The sequence below is a fragment of the Grammomys surdaster genome, unplaced genomic scaffold (assembly GCF_004785775.1).
Source record: "Grammomys surdaster isolate TR1022 unplaced genomic scaffold, NIH_TR_1.0 125852, whole genome shotgun sequence".
Lineage (NCBI taxonomy): Eukaryota > Metazoa > Chordata > Mammalia > Rodentia > Muridae > Grammomys > Grammomys surdaster.
In genome coordinates this window covers 3,278,236-3,291,557 of record NW_021620678.1, presented here as the reverse complement: position 1 = coordinate 3,291,557, position 13,322 = coordinate 3,278,236, and the positions used below count along the sequence as shown (strand labels likewise).

General features: G+C 47.0%; 1 protein-coding gene across 1 annotated transcript in view; it reads right to left on the bottom strand.

The window, feature by feature from the left end:
* Positions 1–13,322, bottom strand: part of Mei1 (meiotic double-stranded break formation protein 1) — a 53,570-nt gene that overhangs the window by 15,250 nt on the left and 24,998 nt on the right. The window contains exons 16-21 of the mRNA XM_028790006.1: positions 12,504–12,564; positions 10,725–10,822; positions 8,119–8,287; positions 7,644–7,791; positions 5,765–6,040; positions 1,727–1,892 (exon numbers count right to left, since the gene is read on the bottom strand). Coding sequence (XP_028645839.1) covers positions 1,727–1,892; positions 5,765–6,040; positions 7,644–7,791; positions 8,119–8,287; positions 10,725–10,822; positions 12,504–12,564 — 918 coding nt within the window. The remainder of the gene's footprint in view (positions 1–1,726; positions 1,893–5,764; positions 6,041–7,643; positions 7,792–8,118; positions 8,288–10,724; positions 10,823–12,503; positions 12,565–13,322) is intronic.

Below are 13,322 nucleotides of genomic sequence, written 5' to 3'. Positions count from 1 at the left end.
GTAATAACCTACTGCTCATGAGTCACCTAGTTTATAGTACTCTGTGAAAACCACCGAGTCAAACACTGCCAGAAGTTGAACACAGATCTAAATCTGTCTCACATTACGGCCTTTCCAACATAATTTTCCCTCGATCTTTGTTGTTTGTTTTTGTTCTTTGAGCCAGGGTCTCTCTGTGTAGCCCTGGCCGTCCTCGAATTTCCTCTATGGACCAGGCTGGCCTCAAACTCAGAAATCCACCTACTTCTGCTTCCCAGGTGCTGGGTGAGATTAACAGCATGTGCAACCACCACCTGGCTACACTTTGTCTTTTTAAAAAATTAATAGCTGGTTGGTGGTGGTGCAGGCCTTTAATACCAGCACTTGGGAGACAGAGGCATGCCAATCTCTGTTAGTTCAAGGTCAGCCTGGTCTACAGCTAGTTCCAGGACAGCCAGGGCTACACAGAGAAAACCTGTCTTGAAAAACAAACAAACAAACAAACCAAAAAGCCAACAACAAGAAGAAAGGAAGAAAGAGAGAGAGAGAGGGAGGGAGAGAGAGAGAGAGAGAGAGAGAGAGAGAGAATGAATGAATGAATGAATGAATGAATATAGATCTATGTAACCCTGACTGTCCTGAAATTCACTATGTAGAGCAGGCTGACCTCAGACTCATAGAGATATGTCTCCCTCAGTCTCTCCAGTGCTGCCACATATGGCCTACAATTTTTAAACTTTTATTTGTTGTTGTTGTAATTATTATTATTGTGTGTGTGTGCGTGAGAGAGAGAGAGAGAGAGAGGGCCCAACAGTACACACGTGGGGATCACAGGACAACTTCATGGAGTCTGTTCTCTCCCTCCACCTTTACATGGGTTCCAGGAATCAAACTCGGCTTGGTAAACTGTTCAGCAAGTGCTTTACCTGCTGAGCTGTCTCACTGGCCCAAATCTTACTGTAGACAGTTCTATCATCCAGATACATCTTGTTCTTCCCTGGAAACGGTGCTTGGTTCCTTAAGACAACATCCTTCTTTCAGGACTGGACTTGGGAGCCATGAACCTCCTGCCACTTGCCCTTGATGGCTCAGAAATTTATTTTATAGAATCAGGTTCTTCTTAGCTGGGCGATGGTGGCACACACCTTTAGTCCCAGCACTCTAGAGGTAGAGGCAGACAGATCTCTGAGCTTGAGGCCAGCCTGGTCAGAGCCAGGTATGGTGGTCCATACCTTTAATCCCAGCACTCAGAAGACAGAGGCAGGTGGATCTCTATGAATTTGTGGTCAGCCTGGACTATATGAGACCTTCCCTCAAAAAAAAAAAAAAACAAAACAAAACACAAAAACAGAATCAGATTCTCAACGAAAAAAAATTCCAGCCTCTTTAAAAATAGCTAAAGACAAATCAACCTCAATTTTGAGTTTCTTCATACTGAAAAGCTGGGACTTTTTTTTTTCAGGGACTGCTAGCATATCCTGGATCTCACCGGGGATTCAACACATCACAGATCCACCCTACTCCCACAACCCTGCTGGTTCCCCAGCCTCCCCCAGATTTCCACTTTCTTCTTCCCTCTGGGAGCTGCCATTTTTGTGACAAACAGCTCTGAGCACATGCTGTGCAGGGTAGGGGCTGGCCTGATTTTTCTTCTGTTACAAAACCTGATTCTCTTTCTTATAGCACACATCACCAAAATAAGTAACGGTCTACTCCACAGGTCATGTTGTGTCCAAGGAAAACTGACCTCCGGAGGTGGAAGCTCCATACTCCACCAGGAGGCGCTGCAGGATGAGCAGGAAGTGGCCTCGGATGAGACCGCCCACTTCAATATCTTCATTCTCCCGAAGGAAGGTCCTCAGGACAATCAGTACCTTGCGGGCTGTGTCCACGGGGCTGGAATAGATGAGGTCCTGAGAAGAGAAGGAAGTCAGAGCTGAGAGAGCACATAGGCAGGGACAGACAGTGCAGGATAGAGGGGCAGGAAAGGAACCTAGGATGACGGTTTCACAACAGCTGTGTGAATTCGCACTCAGCACCTTATTCTGTAACAAAGGCTCTGGGGGAAGCACTAACACCTCACAGATCCTGGAGAACAGTGCTATACCATTACGTCAAGAAGCAAACAGAGGCTCAGGGACATTACATGGTTTGCCAGAGGTCATATAAAGCCAGTAAGTGGTACCCAGGATATGAATGTAGGTCTCTGGACTCAGGACGCCTCTCTTGTGTAAGTTGAAGTATCAGGGTCAAGAAGAGGTTGTTTTTAGGACCAAGAACCTGAGAACCAGAAGAAGGGAGCACAGAGGACAGACATGTCACAGGTCAGGGAAAGAATAGGCCAAGATAGATTCAGGGTGTGGGATGGGAAGTAAGGATCAGGTCAGGCCCCTTCTCTGCTAAGGCATCTGCTCATCCCTGTCCCAAGCTAGGAAAGTCTTGGGTTCAGGAAACAGAAAAGGACATTTATTTTGTCATACTTTTGGAACTATTTTAACAAACATAGGTTGAGGGGAAAACAGGCAGAAAGGGCACCAGTAGCTAGCTGTCTCTGATAGCTCCTGGCTCCTACCAGCTCAAGCAAGCTGATGCCTTTGGACAAGTGAATGTGTCAGGCCAGTTAGAACAGGGTGTTATGAATCCAAGGTCAACAAAGGCTCCCTATTCGAAGGGAACAGCTCCCAACGCAGAGACAAGACTACAGGGCACTTTAGCCAAACACATCCTGATGTACTGACCTCTGCGCAGGCATGGGGAAATGAGCACAGGGCTTGGGCTTTGGAGAGCCCGTGACAATATCGTAGTAACTGCTCAATTAGAACCCAACAACATTGGTGCAGCATTCTTTTTATGCCCTAGCCATACATTTGTCTATACATTTTTATATCTTCCTAATAACTCCTCCAGTAAGGTGTTGCTCCAAGTTTTTAAATGAAGAAATGAAGGCAGATTGATTAGTTGCCTATCTAGAAAGCAGTAGAGAGCCAGATGTGGTAATGTACACTCAGGAGGATGAGGCAGAGAACTTCATGTGTGTGAGGCCAGCCTCGGCTACATATTAATTTCCAGGCTAGCCTAGGCTACAGAAAAAGATGGCGTCTTAAAGAGAATAACAGTAGTTGTAAACTACCACAGTGTATGCTAATGAAGGGGAGAGGTGGCCTTACTTCTGCCACCTCACAAAGACTCAAAAAAACATCTCTGGGCAGACAAAATCACAGATTGGAAGGGTAACAAAATCTAGATAAACTAGAAAATGTCAAAGATAGATGTGACGGCACAAGCCTAAAATTCTAGAACTCAGAAAACTGAGATGGATGGGCCTAAAGTTCAAGGACAGCCTGGGTTACATCTTGAGCTCTGCCCCAGGCCAGCTCAGGATTAATACTGAGATCCTATCTCAAGGGCTGGAGAGACAGCTCATCGGTTAAGAGCACTGACTGCTCTGCCAACGTCCTGAGTTCAATTCCCAGCAACCACATAGTGGCTCATAACCATCTGTAATGGGATCTGGTGCCCTCTTCTAGTGTGTGTCCGAAGACAGCTACAGTGTACTCATATAAATATAAATAAATAAATAAATAAATAAATGATAAATAAATGAAAAAATACAAGATAAATAAAAAATAAAGAAATAAAAGAGATCCTATTTCAAACAACAATAATATATAATTGACGTGTGTGTGTGTGTGTGTGTGTGTGTGTATTAATTCATCCATATCTTCCACCTTGAGGAGTGTGAGGCTGAAATCTAAAGTAGAAATGATTTACTCAGAGTCAAGAGAGGCCGGGCAGTGGTGGTGCACGCCTTTAGTCCCAGCACTTGGGAGGCAGAGGCAGGCGGATTTCTGAGTTCAAGGCCAGCCTGGCCTACAGAGTGAGTTCCAGGACAGCCAGGGCTACACAGAGAAACCCTGTCTCGACCCGCCCCCCCCCCCCAAAAAAAAAATAGAGTCAAGAGAGTAACAGTCAAGTCAGTTTCTCTGTTCTCCTTCACTGGCCCATCCCGGCCACACTGCCACACATGGTTCCTGAGAAATCTGTGAATTTGGAAGGTCTTAAAGGAAAGGGGCTACGTGGTCTTTGTCCGCCACAGTAAATGCTGCATGCGTCCTTTGGGCTAGTGAGAAGGAGCTGGGCGGACCCACGGCCCACTGCATTTTCAACTGCCCAAAGCTGTCCAGACTCAGAACAGAGCATCTGTGCCATCTTTGCTTTTCACAGCTAAACAGCGTACATGAAAGACCACCCGTTGATAAGAGTGGCAATTAACAGCTTTGTTTTCAGCTGCTAATTACCCATATCAAAACCAGAAATTGGGCCCAGCACATATTTTTAGACTCTTTTCCCTCCTGTGGCTAAAAGCTGGAAAGCAACGGTGGGAATTATCTGTGTGAACAGAAAACGAAGTTGTTCTTGCTGTTCTTTTCACCACTGATGTTTCCAGAATGTAATTTAGTCAAACTCAGAAACTGTGGCCTCCGGTCCTGGCCATGATCCTATTACCTTAGGCAATTCTATTAGCATCTTTGATATGAATTATCCGGCTCAGACTCAGAGCCAACGATTATAAGCGATCACCTGTATGTACCTGCATTTCATACTCCTATACACCACCTCCTGGCTCTTCTGCTCTCCATTTTGCCTGGAACACAGACAAGCCTCCGTTTCCCATCTCTAACCAGCATGCAGCCCTGAAGGGAGCTCCTCCCTACTCCTGTGCCCTGATGCGACCGCCTCCAACAAGGAGCAATGAGGGGGGCAGAACACACTCAAGGGCAGGGCCTGAGCCAGTGGGGTAAGATGAGGCACCTCATCACTTCCTGAGGACGTGAAATCTAAGGATTTAATCGTTGAGGATTCACTTTCTCACTAGCCTGCTTCTTCTGAGTACTTATTCCCTTTGAAACTGGTGGTCCAGGAAAGTTCTCCATCTGCCCTAGTGGAAAGTTAGGTGGCAGTGTCCACCTGAACAAGGCCCAAACCGTGAAGGGAACTGAAGAAAGAGATAATGAGCTGAGTTTTTTAGAGATTAATTGTAGATTTATATGTTTACTGATTTACAAACGCATGTGTATTCCACGCATGCGTTCTACCACTGAGTCACGCCTCCATTCCAGAGAGCTCCATGTTAGAGCTCCTACGTGCTTAACTACATGGTTGGCAGTATAAGACTGAGCTTAGAGTGGTCGGAAATGAAACCAAGAGTGTGTCACTAAGATAAATGTGGACAGCAACCAATATCAACGGGACACTTAAGAGAAGTACGGGTGAGTACTCGTCAGCGGTAATTAGGCAGAGGGATCCTTGTTACCGTGGTGATGAAGTTTTAAGGAGCTTCAGGGACTGAAGCCAAAGGGTGGATGAATTAGTGGGACAGAGTCAAAGTCTGGAGTACCCAATTAGACCTAAGAGTTGATCTGTGCAAAGGAGGGCAGTTATTAATGAGCAGGAGGCAGGGTCAGGAGCCCATAAGTAAAGATAGAAGACCTAGAGCAACTTGGGAATAGTTAGCAGGGCTTACACCTCATCAATCAATCAATTGCTCTCTGGAAAACCCAGGCTGTCCCTAATCTCACTATATAGTACAGGATGACCCTGAGCTTCTGTTTCTCCAGCCTTCCGTTTCCAAGTGCTGGGATACCGGTGTGCATCACCGTGCTCAGTTTATGCAAACTGGGGCAAAGCCACGGGCTTCCTGCATGCTAGGCAAGCACTCTATCAGCTGAGTTCCATCTCCCAAGGCCTAGCGTCTGTGAACGCAGGAACGAGTGAGGGCACCTACCAGCAAAATGAGTAGGACGCTGGGCACGCTCCTGAGCATCCGGAACAGGGCTGCAAGGTTGGCGGGAAAGACGGCACGCCCAGGAGACGAGTCATCATCTAGGCTCTCGTAGCTGCTCTCTTCCCAAGAGAACCAAAGCTCCAAGACACGATGCCCAAACCTACTCATCAACCCTGGATACACCAGGAAGAACCTGAGCAGGAGCGGGTGGTGAGTGTAGACCCGGTGCAGGTCTGAGATGCCCTCTAGGAATTTTCTGATTGCATTGACCACGGCCTGGAGGCAACAGAGAGCAACTGAATATACTTTGCAGAGGACCTGAAACCCCAACAGCATAACCAGTGACTGAGGAAAATGTACTGGCATCTCAGCATCCCAGGACAGCGCAGTGCTGGTCGGAATGGTCTCGGTGAGAAAATTCCAGTCTTTCCTTTTAATAGTAAGCTGGAGTGCATCTGCTCCCTGTGTGATATTTGGTGAAGTCTGGAGACAGTTCTGATTACCATGACTGGGAGAAGTGCTATTGGCATCTGCTATGTTGAGTGCGAGCATGCTGCTAGATGCCCTGCAAGGCATGGCAAAGATCCCCATGGTGGGCAGGGGGAACAGTGCAAGATAAAAATAGTGCTGGGGCTGAGGAACGACACCCTATCATGACCCTTTCAATTATCTCTGTCTGTCTCCTACTTTAGACTGCTTGGGGGCAGGTGTACCAGCAGAGGGCCTGGCTTGGAAGGGAGAAGCCAGATGTGTGTTGGATCGTTTACTAAACCCTAAACACCTACTCCTTTCCCATAGAAAACCGATCCAGCATTCAGATTCCTCAGTTAATCCTGACAGTGAAGATTAACAAAACGATTGGTTTGACTGGGAAATGCCCAGGTTAGTAAGGCATACCCAAGTGTGTCTGTGAGGGTATCTCGAGTGCAGAGGTTGGTGACTGTGTCGCCGTCATGGTAAGGTGGGGGCTAGATGGAATGAAAAGGGGGAAAGAAAAAAACTGAAATTTGTGGTTTAGCCTAGTATGATGGCACATGTCTCTAATCCTAGCAGACGCAGGCAGATCTGAGTTCAAGGCCAGCCTGGTGTACATAGTGAGCCCCAGGATAGCCAGGGCCATACGGAGAAACCTTGTCTCAAGAAAGAGAAAAGAAAAGAAAGATGGAGGGAGGGAGAGGAGGAGGGAGAGAAGGAAGGAGAAAGAGAGTGCAAATGTGATATGTAGTTCTGCTGTAAATCTTAGACTAGGGGAAATAGTTATATAGGATATTATTAGTTTTAGTAGAAAATTTGGTGACTCAGGTTGCATGCAGCCCAGTGGTGGATTGTTTGTAAAACATGTTAAAGCAACAGGTTAAATGCCAGCACTCAAAAAAAAAAGTGAAATTAGATTACTGACTTAAGGACTGAGTAATATTATAATATCCCTAGACTTTGAGACAGAGCCTCACCCAGATTGGCCCAGAGATTACTATGTAGTCCAAGCTGGCCAAAATCTTCCTGTCTTAGATTCTCAAACACTGTAACTATAGACATAGGCCACCACACTCAACTTAGAAGGCCGTTCGTTATTGGGAAATATGTATTGAAGAATTTAAGGGGAAAAAAGAGCATATCAAGAACTGTGAATGATTTTCAAATGTTTCAGAAAGCTAGGATTGGGAAGGAATAAAGTAAAAATGTATGTATGTATGTATGTATGTATGCATGTATGTATGTATTTATTTATTTATTTTTGTGAAAAGACTTTGCAATTAAGCCTTGCTACATGAGAAGCCACTGGTACTCTTCCCATCATGCCTTTCTCCTCTGTCTCGGGCAGCTACAGACGCCCAGAATCATCCCCATGGAGCTCAAGACACGCCCTTCTGGTGCATACCTCACCCAGCGCACTGCCCTTGTCCCAGCACACTGCCAGCAGATAGACGGAGGCTCTGCAGACCACTGGTGGAGGGCACTCACCCTGGTCCTGCAGAGACAAAAGGAAGCTCTGCACAGCCACAAAGAGTTCCGCCTCGGGGACAAACCTGTTGAGCAAGGAGAGCCCGAGTGAGAAGGGCGAGCTGCCAGGCCAGTAGAGCTGCCAGGCCAGCAGAGCCTTCTATTCAGTCTGGTCAAATCTCCCTCAGCCCAGTGTCCTTCCTCAGCACACCCACAGCCTGACAACACCATGCACAAACAGTGTGCCATATAGACGTTCAAAGCATTGTCACGCTTGTCTAATAGAAATGCACTCAGACGCACGTGCATAGATGAACGTGTTTACATAATACACACAAATATCCATCACATGGAACTGGGCCTCCGAGAAAAGCCCCAGGACTCAGCACCAGCCACCAGCTCTGGGTACTGACCTGTCGTCATGGATGTGAGCAAGGTAGAAGAGGAGCAGGAGGCAGTACTGTCTCTGGCGCGTGGCCGCCTCCACATACTGCCGATCTGACAGGAAGGCAAGGCTTTCTGGGGTCCTGCTGCTTATGTGGGGCAGTCCATGCTGAAGGAACTCAGACACTGCAGAGAGTTCTGGGAGGGAGCAGGTAGGGGAAGGCCACAAAGAGAACACAGGAGAGCAGGCAATGGCACCCAAGAACCACAGCATGTAGATGTTACACAGGGCACCGAGGGTAGCATAGGGGAATTGGAGGTTCGTCTTCCCTTAGCAGCTTTCAGCCTGTCAGAAGAGCCTGAACTTAACATGTGGAAGGACACAGACAGCATTCATTCATTCATTCATTCATTCATTTGCTCATTCATTCATTCATTCCTGATAGATAGTCACTGAGTGACGACTTTAGATCAGACTGTGAAACCTACCAGAGACCCTGAAGGAAGAGCTAGATAAGACAGTCACAGGACAGATGGTCAGCGTCCTGTGCCAGCGTGGAAAGAGTAACTGTGTACGTGTGGTGGAGAGGGGGAGCTCAAGGGGCAGAGAATTACAGAGGATAAGCAGAAAGCAGGCAGAGAAGGGAGGGAGCAAAACCCAAGGGACAGGAAGCAAGGTTTGGAGGACTCGTTTCTATCTGGAATGAGCAGATGTGGCGCATCAGGAACTATAAGGTCATATGGATAACTCACAGCTGGGCTGCAGAAGACACTAAACGCTGCTTAAAGGACTCGGGCATCAGTAGGGCAGATAAGCACTTTAGCAGGGTGTGGTGGCACACCCAGTTTCTGCCGCATACTGGCAATGTTGCGGGATGGCACTCAGGAGGCTGAGGTGGAAGGTTAGACTGTTTGAGGACAGCCTGGGCTACATAGTGAGATCCTGCCTCCAAAAAAAAAAAAATCAAAACAAAACAACAAAACCTACTTATATTTCCTCCTGGGAGCAGTTTCTTATGGAACCTGTTTTACAAAGAAGGATCTTGGAAGAATAGAGAAAGTTAGAGCTTTTCATCTTTTTGGAAAATTTACCATATCAGCCTTATTTTCTACATTAACCAAAGGCAACTGCTACACAGACTGACGTCTGAGGACCACAGCTGAAGAGCAGAGGAGTTAAGATGCTGAGGCTTCCCCGACAGATATGTCAGCCATGGGTGGAGATGGGCTGGAGAATGGGAGACTGGAAGCAAGTGCCCAGGCCAAAAGCCAGCCAACTGGAAGACCACGTCCTGTTGAGGCCGACTCCTAAACACATAGAGGGAATCCCCCAAAACAGTGTGGCAGCTCGGCCCAATCAGGAATTCTAATTTCAATTCAACTCCTTTTCTACCAAGATGCTCCTTAATGAAAACAATAACCAGATGTTTGTATGAGTATCCTTGACCCTCGTGATCTCTCCCCGTGAGACCACAGGAAGGAGAATACCGCCTCCAGTAGGGAAGGAGACACTTTGAGATCTCTTCCTGGCTTTGAGATCTGACAAGCACAGAACGCCCAAGGGATCGGGAGAGAAGGGCTTCCTTTTGTTCTGACAAATGAGGCTATGGTGGTGTGGTTGCTAAGAGTTCAGGGCCACCACAGCAGAGGCACGGTGGCTTTCTCTCTGCAAGTTATACCTGACCAGCAGGCTGTGGGAAACATGCAGCTCAGACTGGCTAGTGTAATAAAAGAATGGATCCAGGTCATATTGGAAGTAATGGAAATGCTTGCCTGAACTCCTATCTGTCTTAGCATGGTATCTGAGAAAGAGAGTGGATGGGAGAACAGGAGTAGGATATGACAAAAGGAAAAAATACACTTCCTACCAAGTCTAACCCACAAAGAGGATAATATCTGAGCAAACACATAAAACATTGATTGTCTTATGTTATACCAAGTGTGAAGTCTAGAATACGGGAATTTCATAGGAAATAACACCGTGACCATTACTTTATCTACCTCTGCCTCCCAGGCATGAGGCGTGCACCCATTACTCTTCCTGCCTAGGTTCTTCATGGCTCTCCTTTGTCCCCCTATCTGGCTCAGTCTCCTCTCTTCTGTCCTTCTCTATCCCTTTGTCCACTTCTATTTCTTTCATAATCCTACCGATCTCTGGCGTTACAACTATTGCACAATGTCTGCCTCTCTCACTGGAGGAGAAAAGGGCTTTGTCTCCCAGCTCTTCCACCAGCACCTGGAATACAGTCTGGCACACAATGGATGTACAAGAACTATTTCATAAAGGAACGAACAAAGAAGTGGAATGAAATGCTGAGCTCTGGGCTGGACATGGACCAGCAAAACACTAGTGTGGGAACGGCTGTAGAGGAGACAGCTGGGAGAGAGAACTTAGACTGGCTAAGCTTCCGCGTCCTTCTCAGAGTCTGATACCCCAGGAGCCTTGGATCTCACCCTTTTCTATGCTATTATTCTATCTCCTTAGAAATCATCCTAGAAGTATAGTATAGTCAACCATCAGTGTAGCGGAGGACAAGAGGTCTCATTGCATTGACTTGTCACAGAGCCAGCCTTCGAGGCTTTCAGACTGAAAACTGTCGTGGGACTGGGGAGGGGTCAGAGCACTCCATCTTACCGTCTTGGGAAAGTGGCTCTGTCTTCTCTGGAGCTAGGAGGAGGTTGAGGCACATGTAGTAGAGGAAACTGGAGCACACCTGATTTAGGGATGAGTGACTTAGAGGGAGAGCGAGAACAAAAGAGAGAGAGAGAGAGAGAGAGAGAGAGAGAGAGAGAGAGAGAGAGAGCGCATTACTGCTTTGGCTCTGACAGCATTAACCCCACCACACGCTAAGACACCACTGCCTTGTAGTAGAGCCCAGTGAGTCTAATCATGGCTACGGCAGAGGAGACCCTAAGGAGCCTGGGAAAAATAAATAGTCGGGGAGGGGAACTGGAGAGGGTGCTCAGTGGCTCAGGGTATTTGCTGATCTTGCAAAGGACCCAGGTTTGGTTCCTAGCACCCATGATGAACAGCACACAACCAATAGCTCCAAGGTTCCAACACTGTCTTTTGGCTTTCCTGAGCATTGCACACATACAGAAAAGTAGGCATACATATAAACATAAAATAAAAACAAAATTTAAATACCATTTGAAAGTAAATATGGAACCAGCTGCCACACTTGCAAGAGGCATTTGGCATATGGGAATCACTAAAAATTTCCTCAAAAAATAAAATAAGAAAAGCCATAAAGAAATACAAACAAAAATAAAGGCCAGGGAAGTAGTTCAAATAGAAGGAGCTGTCAAACATGGTGGCACATATCTGTAATTTCAGCACTTGGGAGCCTGAGGCAGGAGGATTGCCATGAAGTCCAGCCTGGGGTAGAGCACTTACAAAAAACAAGAAGAAAGAAAAAGAAGGAGAAGGAGGAAAATGAACAGAAAGAAGGTGGAAGAGGAATAAGAACAAGGAGAGGAGGAGGGAAAGGAAGAGGAGGGAGATGAGGAAGAAGATGAGGAGGATAGGAAGAGGAAGAAAAGGAGGCAGAGGAAGAGGAGGAGAAAGAGGAAGAACAAGAGGAACAAGAGGAAGAAGGAAAAGGAGAAGGAAGAGGAAAAGGAAGAGGAGGAGGAAGAGGAAGAAGAGGAAGAAGAGGAAGAAGAAGGAGAAGGAGAAGGAGAAGAAGAAGAAGAAGAAATGTAATTGTAGTTTGGCTTTGAATCATGATAGATTCCTGAATATTCTCCTGAATGTGGGTGTCTATTAGAAGCAGCTATGGAAGGAAAGCTGCATATGATAAGTGATCCAAGAAGACTCAGGCCACTGTGGGCGGCACCATTCCTAGGCAGGGGATCCTGAACTATATACGAATAAAGAAAGCAGCTGGGTGGTGGCGCACGCCTTTAATCCCAGCACTTGGGAGGCAGAGGCAGGCGGATCTCTGTGAGTTCAAGGCTAGCCTGATCTACAGTGGAAGTTCCAGAACTGTCAGAGCTAGAGCTATATAGAGAATCTGTCTCGACCCCCACCCCAGGCCACACCAAAAAAGATAAAAAAAGAAAAAAAGAAAGAAAGAAGGAAGCAAACAGCACAATGTGACTAGCTGTTTTTCTCCCGTGTTGTTTTTATCAGGGTGCTTTCTCATAGTCACAGAGACGAGGTTAGGATAGGGCCCTCACAGCTTTGCTGGGACTGCTGTCCGCTCACAGCTCACACGTCGCCTTTCCACAGCAGATGAAACTAAACTTACAGAAGCACCTCAGGCTCATGTGTCAGTTGCTGGGCAACACTGACACTGTTTTCCAAAACACCAGGGTCCTATGACTAAAACACCAACCAGACACTTGTACTTGCCAGCTCAAGTTTTTTTTCTGGCCCCTTGCTGTTAGGTTCTGCCAGGGCCATACATACCTCTGGCCACTGCAGAACCTGGCCTTCAGCTCGAGCGTCAGTCGTATGAATGATGAATCAGCTAGGCGAAGTGGGAGAAAAGTAGGTTTATCACAGAACTTCCAGGTACTGGTATCAGAGTACTGCTTTTGCCATCATGGAGCATGGTTCACTAGGATCCAGTAGCAGTTAACTTAGGAGACCGACTGTCTGTTCCTCATAGGTTGGGAATAAGTATATCTAACATCAGGGTAACAGCTGGATGCCTGCTCATCTCCTATCTCTCTCGATTATGCTCGACTATAACCTGGTACATTCTGCAGGCACCGGGAAGGACACTGCTGCTGCCAGCCTTTCTCATCGTTGTAGAAAACAATCCAGTCTCAGACTTGGAAAGAACAGCGATAGTTATCACTTCATCCCCATCTCTGTAAACTGTGCACATGAAGGAGACTGGGACTCAGACCAGAGACTTGATGGCAGCTTCTGTCTTAGCCGCTGACCGTGGCCCAGGCTGCTCCACTGCACCCCTTCTCCCAGTCTCCTCCCTAAGCCTGGGGTTTTGCTCCCAGCACCCACATCAAAGGCTCACATTTGCCTCTAACTCCAGCTCCAGGGAATCCGTGTCCTCTTCTGGCCTCTGCCTGCAATAATGAACACACGCCCTGCACATGCATGCACACACATGAGCACACATGTACACACACACTCACCCCCACACACCCACATCCATACACTCACACATACACACACACTCACATCCATACACTCACACATATCTACACACACACTCACACATCTATATACACTTACACATCCACACACACTCACACACATCCA